This window comes from Procambarus clarkii, chromosome 29, assembly GCF_040958095.1.
Source record: "Procambarus clarkii isolate CNS0578487 chromosome 29, FALCON_Pclarkii_2.0, whole genome shotgun sequence".
Taxonomy (NCBI): Eukaryota; Metazoa; Arthropoda; class Malacostraca; order Decapoda; family Cambaridae; genus Procambarus; species Procambarus clarkii.
This window is the reverse complement of record NC_091178.1, coordinates 11455059-11474238: the sequence shown is the minus strand read 5'-3', so window position 1 is coordinate 11474238 and position 19180 is coordinate 11455059. Positions and strand designations below refer to the sequence as shown.

Here is a 19180-nt window from a genome sequence, read left to right as displayed (position 1 = left end):
AAATTTTCAGAAGTAGAAAATCTGGCTTGACTTGTGTTAAATACTTGCCAAACAATTGTTTGTGTGTGTGTGTGGAGGGGGGTTGGGGGGTTCTGCACTGATAATTGATAAAACCTACAGTTCTGTGAACATATTTATATTTGGTAATTGTTATGACTGTCACAATGCTCGTAGTGCTATATTCTCTACTCTCTGTATTAGACACTTGGCCTTAAGTAAATAAGTCTAGGGATTAGGAAAATCTCAAGGATCATAGACAACTACCAGTTTACTGGGGTGACTCCACAGCAAGAATATTATATACAAAGTACATGAAACTTGGTAAACATTGGTACTTCAGCTTGATGCTTCTAACTTAAAGTGGTTGTAAACTTTAATCATTGTGTACTTGATAAAAAAGAATAAAGTCACTATGGGCTAACAATTTCAAAGTCACTAGACTACAAACTTCAAGTCACTAAAACTTGGCCAACTTAGTCTAAATAAAAAATAAAAACCCAAGTCCCAATGGACTGACAAAATAAATCCCAAAACAGTTTGACAAAGTCAAAGTCCTTCTGGGCTGACAATTTCAAGGTCACTTTACTTAAAATGTTACAGAAATAAATACTGGTACTCTCCACAAGTAATTACAATTCTTATCTTTCCTTTACATTAACAAAAATTATACTATATATATAAAATTATTAAAAACTTTCAGAGTTTGAAAAACACGACCCCTCTCGACATCTCCCTAGTCCACTAACTGATAAGGTGAAAAAAATTACTAAAGCTTAATTATGTACATACCAATGGTGCTAAAAGAAATTTAATTATTCACCTTTCATATTGCTCTTAATAATGTGGTACACACAAATATACCGGAACATGGGCAGATGTTTTTTTCTGGAAACAATAAGATATAAAATTTAAATAATTTCTGAACCTTGATACAAAGGCAGCAGGGTTTGCTGCCCTCTTTTGACTTGCACACAGATGCAACACATGCTTCCCACTGGCCAGCCCCAGGCATCCAACACACACACTTTAACAAGGCAATTAGATTGATATCGTGGCATAAAATAAAATATTTTAAGAATTATTTGTTTAAATTTTATACCGAACAAATATTAAACGCATGTATATAATAGTGACAATAAACACGCTTTTGTCACTTGATAATGAATTACATGCATAACATAGACATAAATATACACATGTACATACCCATGACAAGGTATGTACAGTACCACTTATCACTTAGTTAGGACGCTGTGTACATTCAAGGGGGGACGGAGGCGTGCGTGCATGCACTGGTAATTTATAAAACCCACAGATCTGAAAACATATTTATTTATATTTGGGGGGTGTTGTTAATATATGCTCATGATGGAGTTGCTACTTCTCAGTGTACCAGAAATTTTTATGGAAGTGGTCATGTGGCCAGGATTTCATTTCGAGAATGACTAGTTTTACTCCATCATAACTGAATATTGGCTCATTTCCTTAAATATTGGGTTTATGTAGTGAATAAAAAATACATTTTTTATCCAATGTATCTATTTGCACCGTTCATCTGATTTTTTTGTATGGAAGCGACAAGTTTCAAAGAGCTTCATTCGGTGGAGGTTTAAATTTGGGTCAAAGGAGGTGCCATAAACATTACTCTGAAAAATGGTTGAGATCATTTCATAATAATTAACTTGGAAACAGGTTCATAGAAAATCTAGAGCAAAATAATTTTGTGCATGAGAAACTAGATGGAGCCTGAATCATTATACCATTAAGGGGTCGTGGGGCTAGCTTTGAAAATGTGGTAATGAGCTGTCCTGGGTGTCAGATTTTGCTCTAATGGCTTTCCAATCTTGTGGAATCTGCATCAGATAAAAAGTTGTACATAATGAATACCATTGTTGTAATTAATCTTTAATATATAGAAAAATTTCATAGTTTAATTTTGAGGGAGGGGTACCCTTTGTCGACTGCTATAAAATTGCTTATTTCCTTCTATTTCTTGTATATTTTCATGTCAAATAAATTTTAAGAGGTAAACATTTTCTTTTAACAGCTTGGTACCAGGAGTATTTGGCAATCAGCAGCAGCAACATTTGGGGATGATAAAAGCTATGCTAACCACCTCTCTGGCAGACAATACTAACGTTCCTCTCCAGGCTCTGGCAGTCAAGGCCACCGCAGCATTTATTCTCCTGCATGACAATGAGCCAAATATTCAGAAGAACTTTGCAGATCTTCTCCCTCAGTTTCTTCAGGTAATTATTGAGATGAGAACCTAAAACTTGGGATTTATAAGCACTTGTAACTTTGGCATTGATAAAGTTGGGCATCAGTCAAAAACTGCCTTAAATGTAGGGAATTTAGAGTTAATAGGAAAGCAAAACCAAAATAATAATTTCTAATGGTAAATGAAACCATACATTAATGTCTTGAGAGTAATAGAACAACATATTTGTAAAGCCAATGACTTGCATTTCACCTACCTCAAGACCAACAGCTATCAAAGCATGTGGTGGTTTTCATTCTTCATTTAAAATGATGTACTGTTCTTCCAAAAATTTTAGCCAGGTATCCAAAGTTGCAGAGAATGTATACACGTGACTAATCCTACTGCCCAGTTTCATGGGTGTGGAGCAGGATTGGTAACTTTTAACACTTTCTGCAGATGAAAATTGCCTTTTATAGACTTGTGTTGTTTGATAGGTGCCATAGGCACAATCAAAGAACACTATAAACATCAGAGGTCCACAGTTGTTCAACATCCTCCCAGCGAGTTGGGAGGATGTTGCCGGAACAACCGTGGACATCTTCAAGAGAAAACTAAAAAAAAAATTCTAGAAATGCCAGACCAACCGGGCTGTGGTGAATATGTGGGCCTGTGGATCGCTCGAAGCAACAGTTTGTTGAACAAAGCTCTCGCAAGTCATGCCTGGCTTGGGAAGTAGAACTCCCAGAACCCCCATCATGCAGGTGTTTATGTTGCAAATGAATTGTTCATTATTTGGAACCTGTTGTATACTGGGTGTAAACTCGGTATCTCTCGGGGGCCCCCAACAGCCACAGTGTTACATAACCTGTGTGTGTTGTCAAATCCAATGAGTTCACAGTTTCTTATATCTTGATAGCTATATATTTCAGTAATTTATAAAAATACACTTTTCTTACAGATCATTGCCAATAGCATCCAGATGGGTGAAGATGATGGTCTTCTGAAGTGCCTGGTGGATTTGGCTGAAAGCTGTCCAAAATTTTTAAGACCACAAGTGGAAACTATATTACAACTTGCAATTAAGGTAAAATTATATAATTATTAAAAACATATAAAGCTTTTGTGATAAAAAAAGATAGGTATTTATGAAGCAACTTGAACTTGCCCAAATCAGTCATGGGAATAGTCATTAATTTTATAGTTTCTATATTCTAATTATATTTTAAAATGAAATTTACTCCCGTTAAATTTTACAGGCTTTACCAGATCCTAATGTTGGTGACAGTTGGAAGCACCTTCTCCTCGAGGTGGTGGTAACGCTGGCCGAGACTGCTCCTGCAATGGTACGCAAAGCTGGAGCCAAGTACATGAACACGCTCATACCTCAAATGCTCAATATGATGACTGATTTGGAGGATGAAGAGGTAAGCTATGTAATGTTTATTTAATTTAATGAAATGCAAAGTAAGTTTGACAACCTTTTATCTTGGGTGATCATGTTAGTGCTAGCTACAGCTTGGAGATGGTGTATGACAGTCTTGTATAATGTTCTTCACTTAGGCTGTAAGAGGAAATAGTGTCTTCATGTGTGTATGAAGATATTACCCAAGGCAAGGTAAAATGAGACCTTGCCAGACAGCTGAAAGTGGGTAAGCAGAAGAGACGGTAAAGAAAAGTTAACAATACTTAGTTGACTATATTTTTCGCAGGACTACTGGCAGACATCTATGCATATTTTGGATGTTCATAGTTTTGAAAAGAGGAGGCAGGGAACATCAGAGTTAGAACAACTAATAGGATCAATAATAAATGTATAGATCATCTAATAGATAAGATTCTTAGGAATGATATTGCCAAAAATAGAAAGAGGATGCAAGTGATAGATATAACTAATATTGTTTGCAACCCGGACAGAATAATGTCTGGAAACTGGAACAAATTTCAAATATACACTGTGAAATAAAAACATACTGGAAGTAAATGCAGAATAAAATCAGTGAAGAGCAGGGGTACTTTAGGCACAATTGAAGAACACTGTGTAAACATCAGAGGTCCACAGTTGTACAACATCCTTCCAGCAAGCATAAGAAATATTGCCGAAACAATTGTGAAGATCTCCAAGAGAAAACTAGATAAGTTATCAGACAGCTGAGTGGACAGCGTTTCGGATTCATAGCCCTGAGGTTCTGGGTTAAATCCCCGGTGGAGGCGGAAACAAATGGAAAAAATTTCTTTCGCCCTGATGCCTCTGTTACCTAGCAGTAAATAGGTACCTGGGAGTTACAGCTGCTTCCTGGGGGTGTGTAACAAAAATGAGGCCTGGACAGGGACGCTAAGCCCCGAAATCATCTCGAAGAGAGACGATAACCAGGTGAAAAATGATTGGAAGACATCATAAAGGAGCTAGACCTTTGCTTAAATGACAGTAACTAAAGGAAAGTAAAATCTGGCTCTTTATGGTGCAACCTCCTAGCCTTAGGGAGTTTTGAACTTTTCTGACAATGCAAGACTAAGATCAGAAATGATAAAGCTTGGAAAAATATAGATAATGGAGTACAGAATAAAAACAGGGAGGAAATGTTAAAGCCAGAAATGAGTACATCAGAACTCAAGATAATCGGAAGCAGCTTGAAAATGACTTCGTATAGCTAAATCCAATGAACAGTTCAGATTACTGCACATAAATGTTGGAAGGTTTAAATTGTAATGGATCAAGTTTTTAAATTAAGGAAAAAGTAGACTATAGCTATGAGGTGGGGCTCCCGAGCTGGATCTCGCTATTCATTCTCGATTCTTAATTCCGAGATGTTGTTCGTAATTGACACTGACTCAGATAATGTGAACACGGTGGTCATGTAGCTTGGTATGCATGGGTTCTTTTTATACAGCACAAATATATAAGTACATTTTGCCTAATTTTGTACAGTGCCATTGCACCATTCTTGCACTAAATTGCAAATGTCGGTTCCAGGAATGGAGTATAAGTGATGAACAAGCTGAAGAAGACAATGACAGCAATTCTGTTGTGGCCGAGTCATCTCTAGATCGCCTTGCCTGTGGTCTTGGTGGCAAAACAGTATTGCCACATATAAATGCAACATTGTCCCAGATGTTACAAAGTGATAACTGGAAATGTCGACATGCTGCACTAATGGCGATATCAGCTGTTGGGGAAGGATGTCATAAACAAATGGAAGGCATGCTGCCACAGGTATGTTATTAATGAACTGTTTACCTTTCAGCCCCTGGTTCCAAGGGGTTGTCACTGGTTGTCACATAGTCTCCCGAGACTGAAGGATGCCTACTACCTTTCAGCCCATACACTTTCCCAGTTGCTATCTGCAATTTCCTCATATGCTGCAATTGCCATTTACTATTCTCATTTGATTTAACTTTTTTTTTTTTTTAGTTATTTGCACCAATACATTTAAGAAGCTGCACAGTTTAGGGGTTAAACAGTAATTATATCTGGATTTGTATTTGAATGGGTGGATTTGATCAGTTATTTCAAAGGGCTTTGTTATATAGAAGTACATATTTTTGACAATGCAGTGTACTGGTGTTTATTAATAATGTAATGCCACATGAAAGTTTAATTATAATTGTTTAAAATTTATCATTTCAGATTATGGATGCAGTTATTAGATTCCTGCAAGATCCTCATCCCAGAGTTCGATATGCTGCTTGTAATGCAATTGGGCAGATGGCAACAGACTTTGCACCCATTTTTCAGAAGAAATTCCACGAAATTGTTGTTCCAGGCCTTTTGCACGTCATGGATGATGGTGTAAATCCACGTGTTCAGGTTAGTGATTTTTCCTCAAATAATTGCTCAAACATAGGGTGAAAAGATGGAAAAGAATTCATAATAATTTAGCTCTCAGTATGCTTTCTTTATCCAGCGAATAAGTAAACTAATTTTAAATGGGCCAGTTGAGAGCCTCACATAAATGATTATTATTTTGCATTCGACACAATTTTATTAATTAGGATGAGGCATTTGATATAATCAGTTTGGCATTAGAAATAAATCATGTATTGTGGATCATTTTTTTGTGCAGGCGCATGCAGGGGCAGCTCTTGTCAACTTCTCAGAAGTTTGTCCAAAGAACATCCTCACTACATACCTTCCCACAATTATTGCGAAGCTGGAGAGTATTCTTGCTGCAAAATTTAAAGAGGTAAGCCCATAGACAGAAACCTATTTAATGTAATAATTTCAGGTATAATTAACTTAATGAAGGTATTGTCAATACCTTGATCAGTTCAAATTATAGAATCTACAAAAATTATAGAATTTTTATTAATATTTTAATTCTGTTACTTTTGAATAACAAAAAAGTGCAAATTGCAAGGGTATGTTCTATTTGTCTTGCCAACTGACCTTTTATACCAGGTCTGCTTAGGAGTTTTTTCTCATTTGTATGTCAGTGCCTTAAGCGTTAAGTCTTCAGTACAATATTGGTAACCTATCGCAATTGTTCATATACTGTACGTAGATTTATGCACTTGATCTAAATCAACGATACGAATAAAATTGTTTCACTTTATAATATGAAATATTAATAAAGTACAATTTTCTAGTATTAACGACCATAATTTTTTTATTTATCTTTTATTAAGTTTAGGAGAGAAAGTGTATAAATTTTGTTAAGAGTACGTAAAGAACAGTGTAATACGTTACTGGTATTGAGGAAGTTGGCAGTTTTTGGTAGTTACCATTGTTCTCTTACTATCCTTGCATTTATATAATTAGAACAAGGAAGCATAAGGAAGAAATTAAAAATATCATGTATTACTTCCATAGCTTGACTTTCCCTTCTAATCCTACAATTACTCTGTTTTTTTATCTCCATTCTTTATCCTACTTTTTTTTTCTTCCAGCTCCCCCTCCTTCCTTCTATGCCTTCAGAGAAATTTGAATGATGTTCAGCAAAGAAAAAAGCTGCAAATAGGAATTTTTCAGTTTTTCATGCTGGTATTTCATTTGGATATATTTTAATGTAATGACTCTGCATAGGGTGTAGCTTAGAATTGAGGTAAACATATGTGTTAAGATTTTAGTATAGTGGTTTAGTTTAGTGGACCAAACTCTCACAAGTAGGGAGTAGAACTCCCAGAACCCCATCAACCAGGTATAAAGAATTATCAGTGATGGACTCGAGTGGTTATTAGCTGAAGAAATCTAATGCACTTTTTTTTTTTATTGAAACAAATGCTTTATTAATTAACAAAGACTGATGAAAATTTTTGTTTGAATTGCTGAATGATAAATCTTCCTTTTTTTCAGTTAATGGAGTGTGGTACGAAATTAGTGTTAGAGCAGGTTGTAACGACCGTTGCATCTGTTGCTGATACAGCCGAGGAGAAATTTGTTGAATATTATGATCGCTTCATCCCTTGCTTGATGTACATCATTGAAAATGCCAACTCGACAGATTTAAGGCTTCTTCGAGGAAAGACTATTGAATGTGTATCGCTGATTGGTCTTGCAGTTGGAGCAGATAAGGTAATGTTAATCATGTCTTAAGTAATGTACATAAATTAAAGTGATTGATCTTCTGAAGGAGTCTTCGTCATCATTTAGCTTTCCATATTAAATAGTGAGAGAACAGCCTGGAGGAATAGAGAACATAATTGGGAAATCAGACATGGCAGCTACTCGATACCATCACACTCAAAGAAAACAGCCATGATAGGATTTTCTGTTGGCTTGAGTATTATACATAAAATTATGGTTTTGAACTTAAATATTATCAATATTATTTTATTATTACCCCTCTCGTGGGGTGGAGAGGCATCAGCATAGAGATGAAGAAAGTGAAAGATTTTAGCTGTCAAAAATTTAAAATATCACAATTTGTACTGTGTTTAAATTAGAATAACAGTTTCAAGTTTTGTTACCATTTAATGCCATTGCCAGTCAATATTGAATTTCAAATAAAAAAATATTCAATTTATCTTGCCTTTTAAAAGTTTTTATCAGTTAGTTTGATAGTGAAATTGTTTGGTTAGTAATTAATTAAAAATACTGACGGTGTGTACACAAGGAGTTATGTGGCAAATTGGCCATAGTATGTAACAAAAATTCAAAGTAGTCAATATTTTAATATTTGTAAACTTCCTTTACCAAACATAATCACAGTACTAATTCTGGCAATTGTCACAGTTCTTGACAGATGCTGGAAAGATGATGGATCTGCTTCTAAAAGCCCAAACTAACCGCGAAGAAATGGCTGATGATGATCCACAAGTCTCCTACCTCATCTCTGCCTGGGCTCGGATCTGCAAGATTATGGGAAAACGCTTTGAGCCATACCTCCCACTAGTTATGGGACCAGTCTTGAAGACAGCCTCTCTAAAACCAGAGGTATGAATTGCTTTTATCATTTTTAGTTGCTGGTGTCAGGTCTAAATTATTTATTATTTTTGGTGCAGGTACGCTGTAACATTTTCCCACATGGTAAAAACAAAACAGATTAAAATGCACATTTAAATTTGTAATAGAAAGACCCTTAAATAAATGGCATTTATAAATACTGAAGACAATATTAGTAAAAAAAATTACATATGAAATTTAATAATCTATAATAAATATCGTGGTCCACAAACACTTTTATCTGACCATTTATGTTCTTTAAATATAAAAAATCATCATAATATTCAACCAATGAGCATAATAGGTTTTGGGTTTCATTTGTTCCTTCATGTCAAGGTAACTTAACAGCCAAAAAAAATCCAAATTAAAAGTACTAGTGCTCTTTCTTTATTTAACAAATACATATATATTTGTTCTTTAATTGCCATCAATCATGGTAAACAAGAAGAATACATAGTGCATACTTTTCTCCAGGTCGCACTGTTAGATAATGAAGATATGAATGCAGTGGATGGCGATGATGATTGGCAGTTCGTATCCATCGGGGAGCAGCAGAATTTTGGCATTCGTACAGCTGGGCTAGAGGAGAAAGCCACTGCATGCCAAATGCTTGTATGTTATGCTAGGGAACTAAAGGAAGGTTTTGCTGACTATACAGAACAAGTAAGAAGCACCAGTGTTGTGTTCTATGGTGGTAGTATTATATGTAATATATCAATTCAATATAATTTATTTGTATTTACTTTTGACAATGGCATGAAATTAAAAATTGTATTGCAGATGAAGAGGTTCTGTTATTTAAAGAATATAGTGTAATGAGTATTTCTAGAATGATAAATCGCTACTCTTCAATATTGTATTTGGTATAAAGATTATTTTTCTTTGTAATTGTACTGCATCTGAATTAAAGTCTACAAATTTTACAGGTTGTGAAATTAATGGTTCCAATGCTTAAATTCTACTTCCACGATGGTGTAAGGACAGCAGCAGCAGAATCTCTCCCATTCCTGTTGGAATGTGCAAAGATAAAGGGCCCACAGTACTTGGCTGAAATGTGGCAATATATGTGCCCCGAGTTATTGAAAGCAATAGAGACAGAACCTGAAAGTGAAGTGTTGTCAGAACATATGTATGCCATGGCAAAGTGCATAGAGGTTCTAGGTATGGGTTGTCTTACAAATGACCAGATCAATGAGCTTATTAGAATTGTTGATAAATCTCTTAAGGAACACTTTGAAAGGGCTGTAAAAAGACAAGAGCAACGGAAAGATGAAGATTATGATGAGGTATGTACCCATTCTGATTAGAGTATACTTTTAATTAAACAGTGATTAACATTATGAAAGTATGAAATGTCTTGGTATGAAAGTCTCTCTAGTGTGAAAATTTAACTATTGGGTGACCTATAAATATACATCAAGTTGTAAGTAATTTTACACACTAACCATCATGAGTCAAGCAGGACATTTTGAAAGGGGAAATAATACCTGTGCAGTCTTCTACTACAGTATTGTGGAAGATATCACATTATTCCTTGGCACATCTTTCACAATACATAATGCAGGATCACGCTAACAAACTGGTTTATACAACTTACGTGAAACATTCATTCAATCTTGCATGTTAAGTTTCTACTATCACCATTTGTGCTAATTTCAAACAGCTCTAAGTGGTTTTTATCATACAGTAGCAGACACAATCAGTAAATTCAAAACATGTTGCACATTTGAAACTAAATGTGGACTACCTAGAGTACAGTAAGAATAGAGTACATTTAGACAAAGAACACTTTTGAGAGGAAACCATAACACTAAAATTGGTTCAAATGATTATATAGTGTTAGTGAATTGTGAATTACACAGTGAATTAACTTTTTCTTAAAATATGATAAGTATGCAGTTGTAAACAGGCTTATGCTTTCACCTAATAATGTACTACGTTACCATACTAGTTTAAATATGCTTTAGGTAACCAGACCTAAATGAGTTAATATACACTACAAAAATGTGTGATCCAAGATAACAAGATGAACCAGGGTATTGACACTACTAACAAAGCAGCTCTCAGAGTTTGAAGTGAAAACTAAGTATAGCTAAAGCATAGGATAAGATGACCCCCCAATAATTCAAAACTAACTAAAAATGTATAGTTTGATGTGTAATGGCTGGTTTCATGTTGCCTGTGCTTACCTTTGTGTCTGCAGGGAGTGGTGTGCGATATGTACTTGGTGTATTCTTTAAATTACTTAAATGTAAGTTCTGTAATATTCTTGGAAGTGGGTTTATATATAGTTGCCAAAACACATACAAATTATCTAACAGTTTATGGGGTTAAGAGTTCGATTTCTCAACCTTCCTCAAACACATTTTTTGTGCATAATCTACATGCTGAATGCTCCCACTGAATCCAAATGTGGATTCAGCTCCAGCATTCAGTTGGAGGATTGCAACTGAATTTTAAGTGTAAACTAAATAATTTTACTTTTCAGGTTGTAGAAGAGCAGCTTTTAGACGAGGACGATGAAGATGTGTATGTCTTGAGCAAGGTTGCCGACATCACGCATGCACTATTTGCTGCGTATGGTCAACATTTCTTCCCCTTCTTTGATGCACTTCTTCCTCACTTTGTAAAGCTATTGGGTGATGACAGACCATGGCCAGATCATCAATGGGGACTCTGCATTTTTGATGATGTTATTGAATATGGTGGCCCAGCATGTGACAAGTACACTGATCATTTTCTTCAGGTGAGGCATATCTTAATATCTTAATAAGCAAGACAAATATGGTAGAGTGAGGATAAGTAAGCACAGTGAGCAGCTTTCATTAAAGAAGTGAAACATTGGTAAGACTTTGTTACAAGTGGTTTGTTGTTAATGTAAGGTCTTGTCAGTGCTGTGAGATGTCTCCATAGTTCTACAATATATTCATGGATTGGGTCATATGGGAAAAAATAAGAATATTAACAAATGTGGAGTCGGCATATATTGGGAATATATCTAAAATATACATATATATATATGTAATTTTTTTACAAGGTAATGTAATTCTATAAGACTTGTAGGATTTTTTGGAAGTTTTGTTATATGTGAAAGAAGACTGCCAAAGGTGAAATACAGTACTGTATTTGTGGTGAAGAGAAGAAAACTATGAAATTGTAGGGAACTTTTGTCATTCTTTTTTTGCCTTGCAATAAATGATAACTTGTATGATTTTTTAATATATATGTAGTGCTCTTAATTTTTTCCAAACCTTATGCCTCTGCACCATGAAAGTAAGAAACTGGATTGTGATCATCTTAGGAGAGGTGGGCCTTAAGGCTACATGTGCTTAGTGGTATCAATTTCAATTAATTGTTTATTATATTTTCTTGAAACACGTGGTGGTATTTTCCACTTCAGTGAGGTGTGGATGCTAGGAGATGATGAATAAACATTGTACGAATGTTAATATAGAATACCATTGTTACAGATCATTCCCATGTTCCTACCGAGTGAAACCTCCTCACAAAGTAAAAAGCTTAATTAATAACCCATGATAAAGCAATAAATTAATGACTTATTTTGCATGTAATATCTTTCAGCCTTTACAGGTGCTATTACTAAGGTATTGAGTTTTATTAAACTTTTATTAGATATTACAGAGGTGCATTAGTGCTCCCAACTTGATCTGTATTTTTGAGATTTGTCTTAAATTCCAGGCATTGCTGAAGTTTGTAGCAGATAAACAAGGGGAAGTACGACAAGCAGCTGCTTATGGTTGTGGTGTCTTGGGTCAGTTTGCTGGTCCAGCATTTGCACCTGTGTGCGCTCAAGCCATTCCTCTCTTGGTGCAAGTTATTCAAAACCCAGATGCTCGCAATGAAGTCAATTTGAACCCCACAGAGAATGCTATTGCTGCCGTTACAAAAATTCTTAAATACAATGCATCGGCAATCAATGTCGATGAGGTAAGTTTTTTCTTTTTTTAATATGTACTACAACGCTTGAAACATTTTGCTTATTTTTTACAATCTTTATTTTGTATGAATCCAAAAATAATTTTTTCTTTGTAAATTATTAATGCTGGTCAGGGGAAAGGATTATAATATGTACTGCAAAATTTGAAGCCTGATGTCAGTGTTCATTAATTATCGTATTTGTATAAAATATATATGATGACTCCTTTCAAAACTCTTCCGCCCAGCCTTGTCGTTTACCGTATCCTGTGTTCACACCACTCCTTTCTTTCTCAAACCTTGACTTGTCATTTCTGCTCATCTTTTTGGCCTTCCATTACACCTCTCTGCAAGTTTACCTAACCTATCTTCACCAGTGTGCTATTATCCATTCATTTACAATGGCTGAAACTCGTGACCCTTTGCTCGCCAGTAAATTGGCCACTAGCCACACTTCAGGCGACTCCACATGACTTGATAGTGAGAACTTGAGAGCCTGGTAATACATGATTGAATCCTTGGTGGATCTCAAAGTTCCAGTGCTTGTGGAGTATTTAGGAGTGATCATTAGTAGGCATGGGTTGTTTTGCCTACTAATGAGATCATCCCAGATGGTCCAAGCACTTTGCCCTTATATCCCTTCCAAATGCTACATGCTCATACTGGATTAGTGCTTTCTGGTCATAATTTCCTTGTGATAAGTGAAGAAAATTATCTGTACTTAACAAAGTTTATGTTATATGGAATATATTAATAATGTGATAATTAAAATCTTTGGAGCAGGATGGCAAAAATAATAGGGGAACATATTATGTCACATTGTAAATTCTTATTAAATAAAATACTGCTTGTTTAACTCTGGGTCAGTGTACTGGTTTGCATTCATTAGTCCTTAAACTAGATGTATACTATACATCCTGTGTACACACTGCATCTACTTGTTTATATTTAAAGAGATCTGCCAGCCCTAGGATACCTCCCATTTGCATTTGTGCAATCAAAGTTGTTAATTTTCTTCATTGTATATCTCATTGGATGTATCTTCCTGTTTTTTCAATTTGCTTTTTCTTTTAGGTAATTCCAGTTTGGATGTCATGGTTGCCTGTTTGGGAAGATACAGATGAAGCTCCACATGTATATGGATATCTGTGCGACTTGATTGATGGGAATCATCCACTTGTCCTAGGACTAAATAATTCTAATTTACCAAGGCTAATGGCCATCTTCTCAGAGGTAAACTAATTTTTGTTTTGTTGATGAATCTTAATAATTTTGTGTATTTTGCCATTATATGAAACGAGCATCCTTGAACATAACCAAAATGTTTTAACCGATAATTCTAGCACAAAATTACTTGTCACCAAAGGCCCCAATTTGAAGAAGCACTCAATATATAAGGAGGCAGAAGAGGTCTGTGATGCATGGTTGCGTAAACAAAGTTTTTGTTCCAGGTAGCGAATCTTAATTTTAAACAACAACCAGTGAAGCCATCATCAGATTTTTAGCTTGGATGACTTTATAATCAGAGTTATTGGGACCGACTCGAGGATCTCAAAATGTACAGTACTCTGGAAATGAGATGAGAGAAGTCTCAAGTAATATATACATGGATAATACATGAGCCAGGTCCCAAATTTGCACAGTACAATGACAACATACTGGAGCAAAAGATATGGAAGGAAATGCAGAATCGAACCAGTGAGATGTAGAGGTGCCATAGGCATAATCAGAGAACACTGAACATCAGAGGTCTGCGGTTGTTCAGTATTCTCTCAGTAAGCATTAGAAATATTCCTGGAACAAAGGGAGAAGTCTTGAAGAAGCACTTAGATCACGTTCTTGCAAAAAGTGGGGGACCAACTGGATTGTAGGGGATATGTGGGGCTGTGGGTCACTCAAAACAACAGCCTGTTGGTTATCACAAGTCGAGCCTGGCTCCAGATCGGGCTTGGGGAGTAAGGTCTTCTGAAACCATCTCCAGGTATGCTCCAGTGGTAGCTGCCAGTAGAGATAGCAGCTGGCAGTCCATTGGTCGTAGGTTCGTGTCACCTAACCGTTTCAGTTGATTTTTTTCACTAATGATGTAAAAATATTTTAAACTCAACACGAGCAAAGGTGCATAACACTAGTGATCAATGGTCCTCAAAGCTTAGGTCTAGATACATGGCGTGCAATTGTAGGTTTATTTGAAGTAAAAACCATAATTAAAGCAAGAATAAATTTGAAACAATTCAAGGAGAAACAGAAAGCAACCCATTCTCTTATTTAGATAGTAGTTTTAATAACTATGTGCACCATAGTACAAAGATTGTTGTTCTAAGCCATTAGGTAGAACTTTGTACTATTCACTTTAATAAAATTAGAAAATGAAGCCAAAAAACATACTTGAATATTCCTAGGCCTAGTATAGTACACATACGTACTATATTGGACCTCAAATATTGTGTATATTGCCTAGGAAGGTTAGGTTAGTTTCTTTGCAACATAAATATAAAATAGTTTTTGGTTTGTCCAACTCAATTGTGTAGATTTCTAATTTCATCATACATCGGTATATATACCGTGATCCTCATCATTACTATAACATTTGGATGGGCTGCAGAAAGAAATGCCAAGGAGCATGGTGAGAATAAATTTGGAAGTGTGGAAGATGCAAAAGAGCAAAGTGAAGAAATAAAAGATTAGAAGCTAGAATGATGAAGTGAATCACAGTAACCAATTACAGCTATAGGAAACTTTATTTAAGTATGCTAAAGCATTAATTTTTTGTATGAAAATTTTAATATTAATAGTAAACTTTCATTTTGCACAGGCATTTAGGAGGGAAGCAGTGGAGAAAGACGCAGATGTAACAAAACGCATGCTCAACATTGTTCGACAATTACAAGCCAACCCAGACATGTTCCAGGCATGCATAAGTCAGTTAACGCAAGAGCAGCAAGTTGCACTGCACCAATATCTTACCACGTAGTTCATTATTCTTATCTATAGGCCTTCAATTGTTTAGCTTTGTTTCAGTTTATAATAAAGCATGTTATACATTTGCTACAATAAGAATTGAAAAAGTTGATAGTGTACCTTTGCTATTATATCCAGAGCACGATGCATCTTCAGAGAGTCACCTGCTGCATAATTTTATTGTCACTTATGAGGTTTCCTTTGATGCTAATGCCATTATAGGTTTATTTTTGTAAATTATTCCTTATAAGGTTTATTGCATCACTCTTTACTGAGGTTGAAGTTCAGGTGATATAGCTTTTACAAGGCAGCCATTATGTTTCCCTTAGTGAAATAACTTTAATAATGTGATTTGGAAGAAAAGATATGATAATGTTTGTTGTTATCTGAAATTGTTTATAAGTGATATTTGATATTTAGTAATAAGTAAATTTCAAAATATTACACAAAAGTTTGCATTGTTTTTGTTCATCAGAGATATTTAGAATAGTTCATAACAGTAAGTTTGCTCTGATATTTTAATATCATACACTGCGTGTATAGTAAAATATATATTTATAGGTAGAGAATTTTTCCTACCGATTCCATTTTTTGATTGGAGGGTTATTTAGGGAATGGGTAGCACCTTATATTTTCATTTGGTCGTAGTATGAAGCGTGATTTTCATGGACTCTGATGGTTTTGGGAACTATTTTACCCAAGCACATTTTTTTTCTGGATCTTGAAATAATAGATGTGGTGTTCGTGAATTTATGCACTTGCGGTCTGAATAGCAAAGAATTTATTTATTATGGATCATTCCAAATTGTGGTAGTAGCTACACGGGTGACTGCGGTGGTCTAGTGTCCCTAAGTGCACATTCATCCCTAAAAAAAAAAAAAATACTATCTAGGGACAATTTCACAGCATTGGCACAGTGTCCCTCTTATATGCCAGCTTACCCTTGTTAGTAAAATACTCTGGTTTGGGATATGATAATGCGTGTAATTCTTATTTATATTGCTGTTTTCTATCGAAAACTAGTGTAATCCAGTGATATTTAATATAAAAATGCCCGTTACCATAGCTTATCTGTTATGTGAGATGATGTCTTTGTTACAGATTTGTATGGGTTAACATTCGTATTTGGAATATATATTTTGTGAAATTGTATTAACATGGGTAGGTATGATAACTTACTCTTTTTGTCTTGTATGGCAATGTACTCTGGATAAAAAATACTTTTTGTGGGTGCTCTGCCTTTCGCAGACTTTATTATCAATTGTTGCTTGTTATGTCTGTCAGAAAGAGAAAAAAAAATGCAAATATTCTTAGTGTGGCTTGCTATGTCTGGATATTTGTTGTTGGAATTTAAAGTTTCATAATGGTACTTTATTTTCTTGATATTAAAATTGGCAGTCCAGTAAAACAGAAATTGTGTGGTTATTGACAGTGGTTAATCATTATTTATTTTTTCTCATGACATGAATGGTCTGAAGCCTAAAGTAAAATGTGAACGTTGATCTTAGGCCTAGTTAGTGTTTGAGTCGGTCATTTTGGAAGCAGAGCACCTTTAACACATCAGTATAAGTACCAAAGAAAAGCTTGCGGAATCCCGTAGTTTGGTGTCTTTTTAACATTATCCCAAATTCTGGAACTCCTTCAGCTTACTTCTTACCAAACTATCTTGCTCACGTGTCTAGTTACTCTGAGGAGACTTTTAGGTACTTAGTGTTCAATAATTAATTTTTGGAATGGATTAATTATGACGAAAACTTATAAAATACTTCCATATAAATTTCATACTTTATAATTTCACAACCAACCAGTTTTGAGGTTTCAATTTGACTACCTCTCCTATTTTTCTGCTCTGTGAGTAGAGAATTTTCTTGCCTTATAGAAAGTTGTGTGGTGGTTTGGCTGAGAGTGCCACTTAAATGTAAGAATTATTGCTGAAGTAGTGGTGTGGAATTTGGTGGTTCGTACCTCTGCATGTCACACTGTCTCAGGTCCCAACTTCTGATGCTGCTCTTCCCTGGTCATGTGCTGTGGGCCTATTTTTATACATATCTAGCCAGCTCGCATCTAGGGGTTTTGTAGAAGCTTGAGAAGTAGGGATTCACACAATCACTCGTTTCATTACAGTTTATGTACCTCGGAATAATAATTTGGGGCCCCCTATCATTTGCATTGTACATATATATCTTTGGTTGTCTGGCTCCTTTGTTATTCTGTGAGCTTGCACATACCCTCTCCAGTTCTTTTGTGTGTTCCAGGGTAATTTGACAGTCTTGAGTCTCGTAGCATGTTTCTTTCCAGTCAGCCCTCGGTAGCTAGTTATTTCCAAAAACAAGTAGAGTAATTTAGGAAGATTCTTACAGGCATTACGGTTAAAAGATCTGCCTAATGCAGGATATATATGCATTTCTTTATAGAAACGAATTGTAATTTTACCCATTAAATAAAAAGTGGAATGTAGTAAAATACATGGATATCACTCAATATGCTAGATGTTGCCAGAATTTTGTGCTCATAAGCTTAAAGATCTATGCATGAGTGGCTGGCTTTAATAAAGGGTTATGTAGACCATTTGTTGACAATTATAACAGAATATTTAAAGCATTTAAAGAATTTTAATACACTTATTGGCTGTCTTGGGCAAGTTGTGATAATTTCCAAACACACTTTCTGATCAAGACATCCATTAAGGTATTTGCAATATTTGAGACCACTGCTCCTTAAATGAACTTAATTTTTTTAGATTGAGAGCCTCGTGGCAAATACGTTTGAGGCCTATTGTAAATAAACTTCCACTCCGTATCAATAAATTGTATCATCTGCGTTACATTTTTTATTTCAAAAATTTTCCTAATTGCATTGGTGTTCGCAATGTCCACCAACATAATGTTTGTGTATATCTTTAGTGGGTTTTTGTGTTTCGAAATAAACATTGGCACTTAATGTTCCTCAGTGATTTGTGTATGTAGCTTTTTTTAGAAATAGTGTATCCTTACCCAATTTTACTCTTGTAAAAGATATTTGCTATTGGTTATAGTAGTAATGTTGGGAAAAAGGATTAGTATTCAATGATGTCTGTCCATGCTATTTTCCAACATCTACATCAAGGATTATTACCACCACCATTTTAGTAAATCGGCGTCTACAACGTATCCCTAGTAATTCTTTCTCGCTATCCATATACCACATAAGCAACCAGATCAATGCTCTCTGGAACAGTTTACCTGCTGCAAAGACACTCCTCTTTCATGACTGCCAAATTCTTGGGTTATAGAAACATTGTAAATAAAGCATAATGATGTATTTAGATCCTTGATGTGATTTGTAAGAAATATAGTTTTTGTTTCCCAAATTAACTGGTTGTGCCTGAAAAACATTGAAGACATTTAAAAAATGCTGATTTGGAATTCAACAGCAATGAGCTAAGGAGAACTAGATATCGGTCTAGAAAAATTTAAAGGATATACTGTAGTGGAAACTGCCAGCCCACTGATGCACATCAGGTGGCAAAAATCCTAACGTGATATAAAGTTCCAGGTTGATAAAATGCTGCAGAGCCGTTGTTATGTTAGATTTGGCTACTCTAAACAAAAAGTTCAAAGTAGCCAAAATGTAAAGACAAGTGGGCTGGAGAATACTGTAGTAAACACACACATGTAAAAGTTATAAGTACAAGACTGAATAGGGAATTCAGGTCAGATGGGATC

At 35.3% G+C, this 19180-nt stretch overlaps 1 protein-coding gene across 1 annotated transcript in view; it reads left to right on the top strand.

The window, feature by feature from the left end:
* The window catches only part of Karybeta3 (karyopherin beta 3), a 49247-nt gene extending 30951 nt beyond the window's left edge, over positions 1–18296 (top strand). Inside the window, exons 4-17 of the mRNA XM_045753490.2 lie at positions 2048–2249; positions 3162–3287; positions 3460–3627; positions 5175–5414; positions 5829–6008; positions 6265–6384; positions 7494–7712; positions 8373–8573; positions 9057–9245; positions 9509–9868; positions 11071–11328; positions 12282–12530; positions 13593–13751; positions 15331–18296. Of these exons, the coding sequence (XP_045609446.1) occupies positions 2048–2249; positions 3162–3287; positions 3460–3627; positions 5175–5414; positions 5829–6008; positions 6265–6384; positions 7494–7712; positions 8373–8573; positions 9057–9245; positions 9509–9868; positions 11071–11328; positions 12282–12530; positions 13593–13751; positions 15331–15489 (2830 nt within the window). The 3' untranslated portion in view covers positions 15490–18296. The remainder of the gene's footprint in view (positions 1–2047; positions 2250–3161; positions 3288–3459; positions 3628–5174; positions 5415–5828; positions 6009–6264; positions 6385–7493; positions 7713–8372; positions 8574–9056; positions 9246–9508; positions 9869–11070; positions 11329–12281; positions 12531–13592; positions 13752–15330) is intronic.
* The last annotated feature ends 884 nt before the right edge of the window (positions 18297–19180 follow it).